Raw genomic sequence first — 16,519 nt, 5'->3', positions numbered from 1 at the left:
GCCACACATACCTGTCCCAGTGGCAAAGTCACCCACCAAGACGAACCGCCCACGACTCTGTCCAGGGCACCCTGAACGATGGCTGTGCAGCACCTGCCCCTGCCCCAGCCCCAGCCCCACTCCCTCTCTCACTGTAGAGGCCTCAATCTGCACCCCCCTCACCCCTTCCCTTCCTAACAGCCCTTCCTCCCAACAGACTTACCAGCTGGACACTGGTATCCAAGCTGCCGGGCTGTATATTGGCAATCGGATCGATATCGGCTGATGTGGCCAGTTAATAACCGGCCACCGGTATCAACCCAAAAAACCTTTATCAGTGCACCCCTAATCTAAACTCTTCGTAAAACTGTCAACCCTAGAAAAGATGTTAAAAATATATTCTCTCTGTTCAAATGCATAACTAGCTAAAAATTTACTCCATATGCTGCCAAAAGTACTCATCCAGACACTGGCTAATATAAATTGCATCTGTAATGGTATTCATTGGAATAATGTCACACTGAGCAAGCATTACAGATATAGGACTGCAGAGCTAAACAGAGTAATTCTGGCACTGACTGTGCAAAGAAGTAAACAGATAACAAAATCAGGCCTCTACCTCCATAAGCACAGATGAATCAATTACTATTCACTACTATTTCATTTCTCTAATCCAGGAAAACTAAGTCCAGAATAATATTTCCTCTTCCAAAACCCTCCTCTCAATTGTATTATCCTGCAACATCCCACTTTTTAAAGAGCAGCAGATTTCTCAGCTTGCTTCCAGACAGTGTACAGGAATCCAGTTTCCTTAGTCTAACTGTATTTTTCAGTTACTTTAGGTAAATGTTATGATAATGGCAGCCTAGTAGTATTCCACGCTATTGAAAAAGAATGTCTATTATTATGGCATTATAGACTCTCTCACATCTCCCCTTCACTTACTGATAAAATAGCGTTAATAAAATTTCATATTTCACTGTTTTTAGGCAGAAGGTAGGACAAGATGAGATCTCAGAAACTAGTTCAGAGAAGCATGAGTGTTTAGGCAAAAGGTTACTTTGTCAGTACATTTTGCTTAGAAATACAGAAGTCAAAAACTGTTGGGAGGAACCGCAATCTGAAACAATTCCAAGACTGAAGAAAAATAAAAGAAACTGAAAAAGCTGACTTTCAGTAAGATAGAGAGGCATATAAACAGTTTAAAGAGTACGTATGGTACAGGCTATCCATAACAAAACAGACTCCCTGCAAATCAGTACGTCTGGATAATACATATTCCAGCACCCTAAAGGAAAAGAGTTAATAAACCATCGGCAACTGCAATTCTTCTAGTAAAATAAAGCAATAAAAGAACAACTGTAAGCACATATAATAGAATAATGAAATTAAATCAGCTGCAAGAAAGGTCACAGGTTTATGAAAAACAAATGATGCCAGACAAGCCTAGTGACTTTCTTTTATCTCAATCTAACGGAAAAAAATGTGATCTAAAATTTCATGTCAGATTTAATATGCTGCTTTATGAAATCACACATAAAAGATTAATTCAGATTGGCTGAGATAACAACACACAAACACAGATTAAAACCTAGTCAGAGAAGCACTCACAAAAGGTTGTAAATTAAGTTTAAATCAGATGGCAGGGAATCAGATAGAACAGGCATCTAGAACAGTTCCACAAGCACCTGTGTCACATACAGTTTATGCAACATCTTTAGTGAAACATTCAAGAGTAGAAAACTACTCATAAAAGACAGATCCCACAATACTGGGAAGCACTGCAAATGTCATATAATAGCACCTACATGGATTACCAATATATGTAAGAAATAAAATCCACACCAACACACACAAAAATAATACCACATTTTCTTCACACACACCACACATCTTTTCCCATAATTCACCTGATGGAAATCAGGGTGCCCATTATAAATCAAGGAAATATACCAGCATCAGTTTGTGTGGTTTAGGAGTCTGCCAAGAGAAAGTAAAAGTATATCTGCGCTTGCTGCACACAGGGTTCCCTAGCTGCTGACTACAGACGCTCCCTCTCAAACCCTCCCCACTCCCAGCAGACACTCTCTAAAGAGATTTTTTTCTTCATTCTACTTTCCAAAAACAAGGGGTGTATGCAAGAAAATATGGTAATTCAGAACCAACATCTATGCAAGATACCTTTGAAAAGCAATAATGTCAGTGGGGACCTGAAGCGTTAACAGAAACCAAATATACGTTTGCAATGAAAAATGGGGAAAGAGGGACCATAAACTTTAGGTTGCCTAAATAAGGCAAATAATATCACACAAAAAAGAAGTGTTAAGTCCCCTGTTCTATACAAAATAGACATTGCTGTACTTCTCATACTACAGCTCTGGGCATGTTAGAACTAGGTATCAAGAAACAAAGAAAAAGTGATTTAACAGACATGAAAGCACCCAGGAGAGCACACAAAACACCAGCAGACTCTCCCTATGCCTGAAGAAGGGTGTTTGTGCCCTAAAGCTTGCAAAGAACAAATTTTTCCAACTATTTAGTTGGTCTAATACAAGATCTCGCATTTACCCAAATACCTTTGTCTTAACAAACATGATAGATTTTATTCCCTTGATCCTATAGTAATTTTAGCAGAAAGCCAGTTTTACGAGCCAGCCTTACCAGCAACAAAATTCACTGCTCATTAAATAAAAGTGTAATTATTTGGTCAAATATCACTCCTGAAACTATTCATAGACTGAGATTCAATATCCACAGCAAGAGAATCTATAGGTTACATAGGTTAACGCAAGAGTGAAGAACCTTCAGGAGGGGTGACAATAAAGGGGGCTCATGAGACAGATTTATTTATAAAATTACTGACCTGCTATGACCTTTATCTACTGGAAAAATGCGAATAGATTTATCAAAGCTGGCGGACACAAATTCTTTCCCAGTGGGAGAATAATCCACATCAAGAACAGCAGACACATGATCCATGTGCACCATTACAGGCATCTCCAGAAAGCGCATATCAAAAGTATATAAGCTGTAAAAGAAACGCATCACATTTTAAATACCATCTCATAATAACACTTCATATAGCTTTGTGTAAATCATCATAGTGCTTAGGGTTGGAAGGGACCTAAACAGATCATCAGGTCCAACCCACTGCCCCAGGCAGGAACGGATGCCGGGGTCATAGTTTCATAGTTTCTAGGGTCGGAAGAGACCTGAGTAGATCATCGAGTCCGACCCCCTGCCATGGCAGGAAAGAGTACTGGGGTCAAACGACCCTGGCAAGGTGTTCATCCAGCCTCCTCTTAAACACCCCCAGGGTAGGAGCCAGCACCACTTCTCTTGAAAGTTGGTTCCAGGTCCTAGTCGCCCTGACCGTGAAGTAGCGCGTCCTGATATCTAGCCTAAATCTACCCTGTGCCAGCTTGTGACCATTATTTCTTGTCACTCCTGGTAGTGCTCAGGGGAACAGGGATTCCTCCAGTGTCTGCTGGTCCCCTCTGACTAGTCTGTAAATGGCCACTAGGTCACCCCTCAGCCTTCTCTTGTGAATCAAATACCTGTGATCCTTCAATCAAAGAACTAACTTGATCAGGTAGATTACATTGCTATAGATTTCGTCTATGTACATAGCTATTTGCACCCACACAGCTCAAGTTTTAGAGCAGCGTCTTAAAACCATTCATTTTAAACCAGACAACTGCTAATAAACTACAAAAAGAAAGGAAGATACCTGTACCCAGGGTCAAAAAATCTACTAGCTGGCAGATTTATTTGTCTAGTCAGATTTACATTTTTCCTCTGCTCATTTCAGTGAAGGTGGGTCTCTGTCACTTCACTCTGCCTTCAGCATCTGGTTTTGATCTCTGACTCAGTCTTCTTTCGCCATTTCAGCTCCATCCAGCATGTCCCCCTCAACTCTTCTAAATTACCCATATAGCATAGCCCTGCCAGCTCCACAGGATTTCCATGAAGATGACTCTGCCAGACCCCACTGAGAAGTCCCTATCTGACTGACTCCCATCCCCACTGCCCAACCTCCTAGCCTCGGAACCAGTGCAGGTGCAAGGGCATCAGCACATGGAGCAGCTGCTGGCTCTGCACGTTCTACACGAATTCCTACTGCATGAACTCTCAGAGCAAGAATGGGGCAAGAGTGAAACAATCAGAACAGGTAAGACCTGTATGTCCCTCCACCCTGGCTTTTAAAAACAAAGTTTAACCTGGCTTGAGGTACAGGATAAGAGTGAGAGAGAGTCAATACCAGTTTTTATGGCTGTCCTTTAAAATAGTTAGATTTTATTTTCTTCTTAACAAATGAAGCTGTGGGATAGGATCTTTTCCTCCACAGATGGGGGGGGTGGTTATTAGTAGAGGTGAGCTCCATTTTAAGGAGCTTGGCTTGAAAGGGGGGGGGGGGATTAAGTGCTGTAGGACTAAAGTGCAACCGAAGAAAAGCACTGAAAGTTCACTCTGTGCCTGCCTGTCTCCCTCTCTCTGTATACAGGCATATCTAAGCAAACATGAGAATATTTCTTTACATTTACATAGTATCTTAAATCCCTTGGTATCGCAGGGTCTGATACTGTCAACCCTGTAATTCTCCCCCTTTAGGCTTGTCTACATTGCCTTCAAGTTAAGCCCTGGAGTGCTTCCATGATATGCTCCTGCTCCAAACTCCAGATATGAGGCAGGATAGCCCCTGCAGTGGACCCTGAGCACATACCAAGAAACAGAGTCAAAGCAGGTGGCTACCTCATCTCACTTCTGAAATTTGGTATATTTGGCCTGCAAGCAAGACAACTGGGTTGGCTTCACAGCCACACTCAAAGGCCTGGCACAGAGGGCCTCAGGAGAACCCTTCCTTCCACTCCAGTGTCTTTCCTGGGGCTCACCTCTTAATGAAGGACTTCTCTTTGGCATTTCCTTTGGCGTACCCCGACACCCAGATATACAAAGGCATCTCAAGACTGGCTCCTGCCTCTTCTTTCTACACTTCCTTTTACAAGTGATCTTATCCACTGAGCTGCCAATAGCTTCTTTATATTAATGACCCACTAATCTCCCTTCACGCAATGCTTCACCTCAGTATGTTTCTCTGTTCTTCCTTCCTATAAGTCTCAATGTTAACGTCATATGAAGACAAATAAATGTCTTTCCTCCCTCTCTTTCCCAAACCCTTTTACTTCAGCATATCATATGAAATGTCAGACCTTTCACTTCCCCTTGTGCCATACACATAGAAAGAAACGACAAGATGTGGATTCAATCTCTCCATCATTTAGGATTCAACTTTCCTTTCTGTCCATATACATAAACTCCACTTTGACTAGTTTGCCTTTTAGCTTTCTCAGCACATGCTTTGTTTGAGTAGATCAAGGTAGCAGCTATCCTAAAGCTGGTAAGCGTGCAGCTCACCCTTTCCGTAGTTCTTTATGCACAGAAAATAAAATTTTGAGAAGTCTTGGTTTCATCCTACTATGGAATGTAGAAAATCATTCCACAGCTGCTCTAAATGCAGTAGTGGGGGCAAGGCCTCTCTCTCTATACATGCATCCAGCATGTAGCTCAGATCAAGGGCAACTGTAATACATGCAGACAGCAGCATTAGCCAGCATGACTGCAGATAACATTAGGTACACTATGGAGTAGGACTGGGGTATTTGATTTTTCTTCAGCAGCTGGCTTTGTACCCTCTCCACCACAGATTAATTAATTTGATGCAGTCTTTTTCCCTAGCTTATTGCCAACCACCACTTTTTTGCTCTCAATTCCCCAGGAACAAAAATGGCAGCATCACACTCAACCTGCTATTTCAATTTACTTAATTAGTTAATGTTTGTGCAGCTTGCTGATGTACAGCAGTAGGCAAGAACTAGGGGTTGCTAACTTGAAAAGGTTTGCTACTTTCACTTCAGTGATGCCACTAGATATGAGTTGTAATAAATAGCTCAGGAGGCCATTCTTGTCACCAAAACAAAGGATGAAGACCCTCCACAATGCACATCCCCTTTAAGGGCAGTTTCAATTTCAAGATTAGTTTCTAAGCTCCTTTGAAGAGGAGCCTCAAGAAGTCATGATACTCTTGTGTTCCCAAACAAAGCAGTAATCCATTGGTAGGCCAATGACTTCGTGAGAAGAAAGGTACAATTTGCATCTTGGGTGCCTGTGGTTTTAAACAACTGGTAGCTAGCAAAGCCTTGTGAAGGCCAGTGCCTTACGAAAACAGAAAAGCACTTTAACAAACAGAAAGACCTACCACAAAATTAACAAATCTAGGGGGAGCAGGGCACAAATATCAAGAGACTATTTTTTTCTTTCAATAAATTTGTCAAAACAGGTAATCAGCACCCTGGGGCAGGGCTCAGGGTAGCTGGCAAGTAAATAAATACTTCTACTGCCTGTGGCTGGATCACTGAGGTTTTAACTGTCCAGTTCCAATACAGGATATTTGCATCACCTCCCTAGTCTTTCTTGTGAATTAAAATTAAGTTCCCATCTTCTACACCCCTTTCCTCTTTTTCTCCCTCACATAATTGATCTGATTTTCATGAACAGGCAAAGCTTACAGTGCTGATGAAGTACAGACACATTGAAGACAAAGACACTTACTGCTATACATGAACTTGGATCTAATCCAAGCAATTCCAAGTAAAAGAGCATTCCTCTGGGGGTGAAATTTGCTATTTAGCACAAAGTTCTAAATCCAGCAAAAGATAAGACAATTCCTTAGATGACTCGAAATCAAAATGGGTAAATTAATTTATAAAAATTATACAAGTTTCCAAGATCTAGCTGAAAAAAATGACTGGGATCATTCTTACTTGTAGTCTTCATTTGCTGCAGTAAAAATAAATGCTTCCATGGGATTCCAACAGAGCGTATTTGTCCTCATGTCCAAGATAACCTAGAAAATGTAAATGCTGCTAAATTATTATGAACAATTAGTAGTTTGTGTTATGTATGAAGTAACATTTCATAATTCCCTAAAGCCACTGATTGAATTTCATGTGCTTTAAGGACCTGTAGACTGACTGCAAATGTGTTACAAGAGAAGTAAATCACATCCTGGAGCAGAATGAAGCTGACAGCTAACCTAGTAAGACCTGCCTCTCAAAGTCTGCTGGCAACTGATTAGACTAGATCTGGTGCTCAATATTTTGGCCCTGCAGCCCAGAAGAGTGGCTCAGAGCCGGACCATGGGTCAGTACCCTCATGGGTTGGTGCACAGAACCATGCTGTCTGGCTGCCAGGCTCCCCATGGGTCCTAAAATTTGGCAGTAGAGGAGGGGTAATTAATACTCCCCACTGCCAAATTTCAGAACTTGTATGGAACACAGTGGTCTGGATGGCATGGCTTCGTGGGCTGAATCTGGCTTGAGGGCAAGGTATTGAGCACCCCTGGATCAGATGAAAGGTATTAGGAAACCACATGTTCTGTGCCGCACCTTGGAATACTGTAATGGCAACACTGACAGGTGGGAACTCCTGGGGGGAATCATCTGACACCTCGATTTTCAGGATAGCTTTAGCCTCTCCTGAGGTTTGAAGGGGTTTCTAATCACAGCAGCAAAACAGCTCTTGCACACGTTAACTAATATAAAAGTGTTTAACAAACTGAACAATTAGAACAGAACTTTTCTATTACAACAGAAATCCAAGGTAAAATATGAGTGCCTACTCTTTATGACACTCAAATTTTTATTATTCTTATTTTACATTAATGCAGATTTTAGGTTCTCTGGCACCACAAAATAGGATTGTGCAGCTAAAACTCAGAATAAATTAGTTAATAGAAACAATACACTAACTTTGAATGACTTACACTAAACCCACACAATCAAATTCAGATAGTGTTACTTTACCACTATGAATTCATTCTCTGATGCCTTCTAGACAGCAAGCTATCTATAAGAAATGAACAACCATCTCATTAAACAACAGAAGCAGCTCAGATTACACACTTATGATTAAAAGGTTTGAGTGGGCTGAATTCCTAGGCTGCAGTTCTTGCTGCGAACACATTGTAGGGGCTCAGTTTGAGCAGGCTGTGCTGTCAAGTTTCATAAGCTGGACACCCTTTCTGCTCTTTTCACCACAAGGGCAGATCGCAGTCTAGGCCTTACAGCAGACCACAGACTGCTAGCTGAGTGGTTCCCTGTGTCAAGGTGTTTCATTGTATTGAACGAGTGCTGGTCCTATGTTAAGACTAGTTTTCTAACTGCTTTGCTGCAAGTGAGGCTGACTGTACCAGAGGAGTGAGGCTCAGAAAGAACAGAGAAAGTCCCAGGGAAAACAGAACAGAGGGAAAAGAGCAGTTTCAGGGAAGACACAGTAAAGTCCAAGTGAGGACAGATGGCACTGGAATGGCACTCTAGTTTTGAAGCAGCCTGCTGTGCTGTTTGGGGACACTGTCATGCTGATACCATTACTCTTTAAAGAGAAACACACTCCCCGCTTCCCAGGAGCTAACCTAAAATAAGGAACTCTTGGAGGCAGGGTGCTTTGTGTCACTGGGAAAGACAAGGACTGAGAAGGGGACTTGGTTTCAAAAGGGAAGTTGATCAAAAAACATGCATCAGCTTCTTGAGCAGCTGATGGTTTAATTTAAAGTTCTTTAAGTAAGAACAAGCTTTGTCTGGACATTACTGTATATGCATTCTATAAGCAGCTAACATCTGCTTATAGAATGCATATACAGCATATACCATGTATCTAACTGCAGAAGTTAAGTCCAGGCCTTAAGGATATTTATGCTACTGTGCATACAATATTTACATTGTCACTACAGTAACATTTAAATTTCTAAGAACCATCTCCTAATCTCTTCTTAATTAATTATAGATATGCTCAGATGTTTAATAAAGAGAAATCTTTACTGGGGCAAGCTGCACTGAAGTCCTCGGGGGTACCAGCTTTGTTGGTTTATTTTTAAGCCATGAATATGCACTAGTAGTTTCCTGTGTAAAAAGTTAGAAGACTTGGAGATTAAAGTAACACAAAAGCAGACTGTCCACATATAAGGAGATTTTCTTAATCTCTTCTATTTTAGTATGTTTGAAATTTTGGGCTGATGTGAGCAGCTAAGGCTTTTATTACCATTTCAAACAAGAAATAACACTATTTTGTTCTCTGTGGCAGTTCAATGCAGAGGAACTTAATCTTTATTTAAATATCCTAAAATCTGCCTCAGTGATCTATTTAGCAGTGACTCCTACAGGTTCGTATAACACATGAGGTTTGTTATTTTTCCAAATTCACTAGTTTCTTCTCCCATTCTCATATTGTGAAAATAAGTAGTCCCACTTATCCTTCCCTAAGCTTCTCCAGATCATTCATTTTATATAGACTTTATAATGTCCTCATGTCTTCTCCAAACTAACCAGGTCAGTCTCTTCATCCTCTTTATATGGAAGTTTTACCATGCCTGCAATGATTTTCACTCCTCACTCTGAACTTCCTCCTATTTCTGCCATAACCCTCCTGGACTTATATCAGCAATCAGCAATATTTTCTAGTGGTGGGCCAGAATGACACAGCTGAGAATAGAGGTGGGCCACTGCTAGGACCTAGCTGATTGATCAAATCCCCCAACCAGCTGGCTGAGGCGCAAGCAATACCCAATACTTCCAAAATGCCACTGAAGCCCCCTAGGTCCACAGGCTGGGCCCAGTCCAGAGGCCACAGATTGCTGACCCTTGACTTACATTACAGCATTCAGAAATTGTCAGTGTTGATTTTTATCCCATTTATTCTACGCTAACTGAAACAATATTTGTTATGTATTTTTAACTGCCCAGGGAGTAGATGTTTTCCTCAAGCTGCCTGTAATGATCTTTACATCGATTCCTTCTTGACTGGTTAATTCATTTAGAACCCAGTAAACAGGAGTGATTTAAGCATCCTTCCACTGTTACCTTACATTAGTCAAGTCTGAATTTCATCTGCCATCAAACTGCCCATTCATTCAGATAATAGGTCACAGTGAAGTTCCTTAGTACCCTTCCTTATCCTTCCTGATCGTGACTAACTCAAACTGCACCATCTGCAAGTTTTGCCACTTAACTGTTGACTCCCTTCTCCACACAGTTAATAAAAATACAAGATAACAGAACTAGAAAGATAAGTATACATTACCTTTATGCCAGGCTCTGAAATTCATATGGCTACTTTTTACATTATAGTTTTATAATAAATAATGACCCACATGAAATAATTGTAGAAAACACAGTGCATAGTGAGAGAGAGAGACAGGACATGCACAGTCCATTGTAAGAAATCAATTTTGTACAGTTACAGTTCTCTTCTGACCACCTGAATCTTATCTCCTAAACCAAAAGCATCTGTACAGACAGGGATCTCTGCTTTTTCTAGGTCATAAATTATGCTAAGGCATGAGATTAGGCCAGTTGCAGATAATCTTTCAAAACACAGCAGAAACACTTTTGTAATTCTGGTTTCATAATTATAAATTGTATGTAACTGACAAATCTTGCCACAGTTCAAATAACCTAGTCAGATATTTAACCTTGTTCATATTTTCTTTGATTTAAACTTTGCATATACTTTTCTAGTGATTAAATCCCTCCTAAAAAGTCTTCTGCATGTTTTGGATTTCCAGTTTTCTTGCATGATTTTACCTATGCCCCAAGTATTTCTGTAGTATCAGTCCTTTTAGATTTTATAGTTTTCAAGTAGCTGTAACGCTTCTGCTCGAAAAATCCAGGTGTTATTTATAGTAAACAGTTTTAATTCTTATTTGAGCTTCATGTGTGCTATTCCTAGTTCCCTCTTTCTACTGCAGATAGCAAGATGCATAGAATCACAGAACAGTGATTCTAATCAGTAGCTCTCCTTTCTGCTCCCTTTCCCATCTATCACTGTGTCCCCTGCTCCATCCCAGATCTACATGCCACACATAGAGGCTGCTTGTGCCACTTGTGACAAGTGCTGCGGGTTGGCCACCCCGGTCTAAACCAACCCGCTGCTCAAGGTACGATCATCCCCAACTAAACCACCCTAGTCACATGTCTATCTAATCTGGTCTTTAAAACATCTAAGGTTGGAGATTTCACAACTTTTCTGGTAGCTAATTATTGAGGGGAGCATCTTAAATTCAGGGTTGTCTTAGATTTGAGTAAACGCACTATATACAGACACTCAAAACACAACAGGTGTCATCCACAAATTTGTTAAATTAATGCTCAGTCCCACCCTCCACATCATTCATGAAGATATTAAACAATACTGGACCAGTGACAGACCCCTGGAGAATGCCATCTGAAACCTGCTCCCAACTTACAGTATTTTCACCTAGTCTTATTTCCTTAGTTTACTAATAAGCATGCTTTGAGAGTTGGTATCAAAAGCCTCGCTAAAGTAAAAATATGTCACATCTACTGTTCACCTCATATCCACAGAGCTTGTCTTCTTGTCATAGAAGGAAATCAAATCGGTCAGCCATGACTTGCTCTTGATAAGCAAGTGTGCAAAAATGCAAAGTGACTCTTTGATAAAAAGTGCCAACAAAAGGGAAGAAGAAAGGAGGGGGTGTGGGGGAATAAAGTTCTAGCCATGTGACAAAGCAGCCTGTTACAGCTGGTAGTGGTGGGGAGCAATTCAATGTGGGATGCCAGTGTGGGACTAATTACTCACATCACAAAACACTGTATCCACACGTAACAAACCCAGTTCATGGTGAACCAGTTCTGAGAGTACATATTTCAGGTAGCTTTAAACTGGTTTGATATCTGTCCACTTCAGATATAAATTGTATTTAAATTGATCTAAATGTTCATAGATTTCTAGGGTCAGAAGGGACCTCAGAAAATCATCTGGTCCATCCATGTGTTCACGTGCTTTTCTCACCCCGTTCTCCAGGTGCTTAGAAACAGGCTCCTTAATAATCTTTGCTGTGCTGGGATCAGACTGACGTGTGTGTGTGTGTCTGTGTGTGTGTCTGTGTGTCATAATTTTCATGATCCCAAACTCACTTAATCCAATGCTATGGAAGAACATGAACAAAGCAGGGTATGAAATGTGAAAAAGCAATTTATACTCGAATACTAACCGCCTAACTACCTCTTTCAATTTCCTCTGGAAACTTTTCATGCGAACCAAGAACAGCATATAATCAAAGCTGAAGGAGTTAGATGCAATAAAATGTTGAATACAAATTTTCATATAAATCACACAGCATAGATTCTTATGGAGAATCTAATTTCCCATTCTTCCACATTTTTGGCTACCAGTAAGAGATTCAGTGGTCCAAATCTTTCTCTCAGTTATATAAAAGTGCAACTCCAGAGCTGCAACATAATGCATTTTGCATTAAACTGACTTGGATAAAATGCATAAACAGCATTTGGAAAAGAAACCTTCCAGGCTAGGGCTCACCTCACTGAACTATGGTCACATTCCCTTTTGCTTGCTTTCTGAGCTTCACAATTTCTGCATTCCTTTCCACTTAGTGGCCCATGCTCCAACAGCAGTGATGAATCATGCTCTCAGCCCTGCCTATTCCATACTCTGACTTAGGACACTTCCTGAAAAGTGGAACATTTGGATGCAAATCCCATTAGGCTGAGTGGGGGCCTAAACTCCAGGTCTCCTACCTCCTGGGCAAGTATCCTCACTAATCTGTTGCTGGGCAAACAGTGTGACGGTTCTCCTTCTCTATTCTGCTTTTTGCAACTTAGATGTCTTAAGACAAAGATGAAGATGCATTACAAAAGCTGGTTCATTAACAATTTTCCAGAGACATGAGTATGGTTGTCCAGAGATGCCTAAGTGTCACTTGGGCCTTACAGAAGTAGAACAGGATCTGGGCCTCAGTGCTTATCTAAAAATCAAAATACTGCACTCCCACAGAGGCACAACTGTCAATTCCTGAGCACAATAACTGAACTAAGAGGGCATTTTTCTAAATTTACCAGGATTTAAATCCCCAAATTATCTCTGCATATTATATTAAAAGCTTCAAATTAAAGACAACATGTTTGCTGGAACTCCAATTTGGTTCTAAATCCTCTATTTGTTGGGAGTCTACCTTTCATCATCTTGGGCATCTCCATACTAAAATACTATTTACAGTTTTGTGCCTCAAGGTGTTATTTATGTTATAAATAAGTTATTAAACAGAAGAAGTTACCTTCTTTAATGGAGTTGATTGTCTCATGTCATACAACACAATATTTCTGTCCGAAGCACAGCTTCCTAAAAGGTATGTCTAAAAAACAATCAAAATGTGTTATCAAATATTATTTTGTAAATACGGTCTCACAAAAGTAATGATATGCATTTTACACAGGATACTTAATTTAACAGAATGACAGTTGCTTAAGAATAGATATTGCAAGTCTCACATAAAGCTATAAAAATTCAGGAAGACTGTAGAAAGTAGGGTACTCACAGAATAGGAATGTGGTCTTGAACCCTTATATAAAAAAAATGCTGGTTACAAAAATTTCCTATTTGTTTTAACCTCTAGTAAATAGAGGTTTTTAAACTCACAGTTTGTTTGTTTGTTTGTTATAAAGAGCTGACCATTCAACTCTTAAGGCTTTTCACAAAGTAGCTTTGTTAGTAAGTCCTAGTCTTCTACATGCACTCCATCAAATCCAATAAAACACAGCACAGCTAACAAGAAAATATTTCCAGCTTCATGTTGGTTCCTGGTTTAGCACTGGTTTACCTACTGCTGTAACATCACTACATCAAGAGGTAAAAAGCATTGTTTAAGAAGGTTATATTTAGAAGAAATAGCTAAAACATCGTATTAACATCATTCAGACATCGTGCTGACAGTAGTATGTAACCATCGATCGTGATATACACTTAAAAGGTGTTGTCAGATGCTGATGTTTGGGCTAATGTTGGTTTAACAAGCAAAATTCAAGAACAACATAGCTTGTTACAAGTTTCACAGATCCATATGTTGTCTAAGTTGGAATCCAAATTTACAGCATACTGCTTTCCTCTTTCTCCATTTGTTTACATCCTCTGGATCAAAGCTGCTTTATACTGAGCTACACCCAGTGCCAGATGTTCCCTCCAGACTGGATAGGATTCTGCATGCTTCTCCCAGCTTTCTATGTTGATGCTGAATGACTTCATATCATTTTTGCATACATCATGGTACCACCACAGAAGGCGACCCAGCTTTCCAGAGCCATCTCAAATCTCACTACATAAAACATTCTTATGGATACAACCTTCTCCCATTTTCCTGACATGCCTGATCTAACACAACCTTTTCTTCTTCTTGATAGTGTGTCAGTCCTGCATGCACCAATACCTCTGTGTTTGTTATTCTGTCTTCCCACTTTATTTTCAGAATCCTGCATAGACACATCACATGGAAGCTGTTCAGACTTTCTTGATGTGCCTAGCATATACAGTCCATGTTTCTGAAGCATAAAGCAGGAATGGCAGTGCACAAGTCTCGTAGATTCATATCTTCATCTTAGTCTGCTGTTATTCCATGCATGTTTCTTTAATAGCCTGAAATCTTAGCTGCTTTTCCGATTTTGTTATTCAGTTAAATCTGAAGGTCAAGATTCCTCACTGATTATAAAATCCAAGTAGCAAAAATTGTCAGCTACACCAGAGTGATGTCAGGTATTGGTTCTTCCACTCCTTGGTAGATAATCAGTCTTCCTGAGACTAACTTCCATCCCAAGTCACTTGTGTGATTGAGAAAATGTGCCGAAAAGGTTTTGCAGTGAAGATTCACTGTGGGCAACCAAGGCCGCATCATCCAAACAGGAAAACTTTCAGAATCAGTTCTTTTAACTTTGGTTTTCTCTCTGAACCTTGCAATGTTGAACAAGCCTCCATCCAGTCTGGTTCAAAGATGGATGCCATCATTGCTGTCCTTGAATGTATGCAGAAGCAGGAATGAAAAATAGACGTTAAAAGGCAGGCGGGCTAACACGGTATTTGATTCTTTGTTTTCACACACTACAGTTGTCTCCATGCCTTGATGAAGTGAACAAATGATGCCCAACAGTTTGTGGGGTATAACCCAGTTTCTTAAGAACAGTAGAAAAGCCCTGTCTGCTGACTGTATCAAAAGACCTTAGTTAGATCGATGAGGCTATGTACAGTGGTATTTATTTTTCTCTACGCTTCTCTTGCAGTTACTTGACTGAAAATACATCAGTGGTGGAACGTCTCAAGCAAAAACTGCACTGACTTTAGGGACAAATTCTTTCACTTAGAGATCGCAGCCTACGGAGCATGATGCCAGTTACAGTTTTTCCAACGATGTTCAACAGAGAGATACCTCTATAATTGTTACAGTCACTTCTTTCCTCTTTGTTTTTCTAGAATTGTACAAACCAAGCATCTTTGAAATCTTGTAATACCGCTTCCTCTTTCCAACAGAGCAGTATAACTTCATGAAGATTTTGAAGTAATTCGCCGTTGGTACAGTTGTAGATTTCAGCAGGCAAATAGTCATTGCCAGATGCCTTGTTCCCAGGAACAAATTTAATGGCTTTCTGCAAATCTTCTATGTAGACTTTGCTGTCTAAATCCATCATAACTTTGAAATGTGGTAATCCTTTGAGTTCTTTGCATTTGGTTTCAGATCGCACTGGAGTATATAAATCGATCCAATACTCAAACTATTTTTGCTCATCAATAATGACATTTCCATTTAAGTCTTTCAGTGGAGCTGTTTTAGGAATAACTAGACCAGTAGCTCGTTGATGCCTTTGTACATTCCATGTCTATCACCTGCATCACCTGCTTTCTGAATAACATCACAGAGCTTCACCTGGGGCACACCTCTTAGGCATGAAGAGAAATGCAAAAGGAGGCTCTCTCAGATTTCCTAGGATTATGGTGTTGCAAGATTCTTTTAGTGGGTTAGTGGTGCGTTGCCCAAATTACAGGTAACCTTGTGGGTAGACTAACTAAAAAAGAGAGGCAGAAACAGGTCGACAGCCCAACCTTTCATTTGCTTGCATTTTAAAACATGAAAGCAAACATTTATCCCAAAGTCTATCTGGCTACCCATGACAGCAGAACATAGATTCTCACCTATACAGGCTGGAGAGACTCAAGAGGTAGGAGGAAGATGGCTCACAGATTGACAGCGGGTCTTTGTGAATTTGCTGAGTTCTCCAAATTTCTCTCCAGTCTATGTTGAACATTTATAGATGGCTGGTTTCAATATTCTATAGCAATGGACCGATGTATCGGTCCAATATCAGATCAGTACCAATATAAATACTGACTGTATCAGAAATCAGCCTTTTTTTCCTGATGTGGCTGATAAATGACCCGTGCATGCACGCCGCCACAGCACAGCACATAGGCAGTGAGGAGCACAGCCAGGCAGCTTGGAGAGCTGCATCCAGCTGTTAAGTCTGTTGTGGTGGAAGGGAAGGGGGAAGGAGAGGAACAGATCAAGGCCCCCGCAGCAAGAGAGGGAGGGGGGCTGGGGCAGGCACTGCACAGCCAGGGGGTCGTGCATAAAAGAGCCGCGAGTGGCTCGTCCAGAGGGTGCGGGGGGAGCGGCTCCAACTACTGTGCA

At 40.6% G+C, this 16,519-nt stretch overlaps 1 protein-coding gene across 1 annotated transcript in view; it reads right to left on the bottom strand.

Moving 5' to 3' along the window:
- Positions 1-16,519, bottom strand: part of DCAF13 (DDB1 and CUL4 associated factor 13) — a 41,765-nt gene that overhangs the window by 14,302 nt on the left and 10,944 nt on the right. The window contains exons 6-8 of the mRNA XM_019551650.1: positions 13,127-13,204; positions 6,801-6,883; positions 2,843-3,007 (exon numbers count right to left, since the gene is read on the bottom strand). Of these exons, the coding sequence (XP_019407195.1) occupies positions 2,843-3,007; positions 6,801-6,883; positions 13,127-13,204 (326 nt within the window). The remainder of the gene's footprint in view (positions 1-2,842; positions 3,008-6,800; positions 6,884-13,126; positions 13,205-16,519) is intronic.

This window comes from Crocodylus porosus, unplaced genomic scaffold (genome assembly GCF_001723895.1).
Source record: "Crocodylus porosus isolate Cpor-Errol unplaced genomic scaffold, CroPor_comp1, whole genome shotgun sequence".
NCBI lineage: Eukaryota > Metazoa > Chordata > Crocodylia > Crocodylidae > Crocodylus > Crocodylus porosus.
This window is presented reverse-complemented; position numbering and strand designations above follow the sequence as displayed.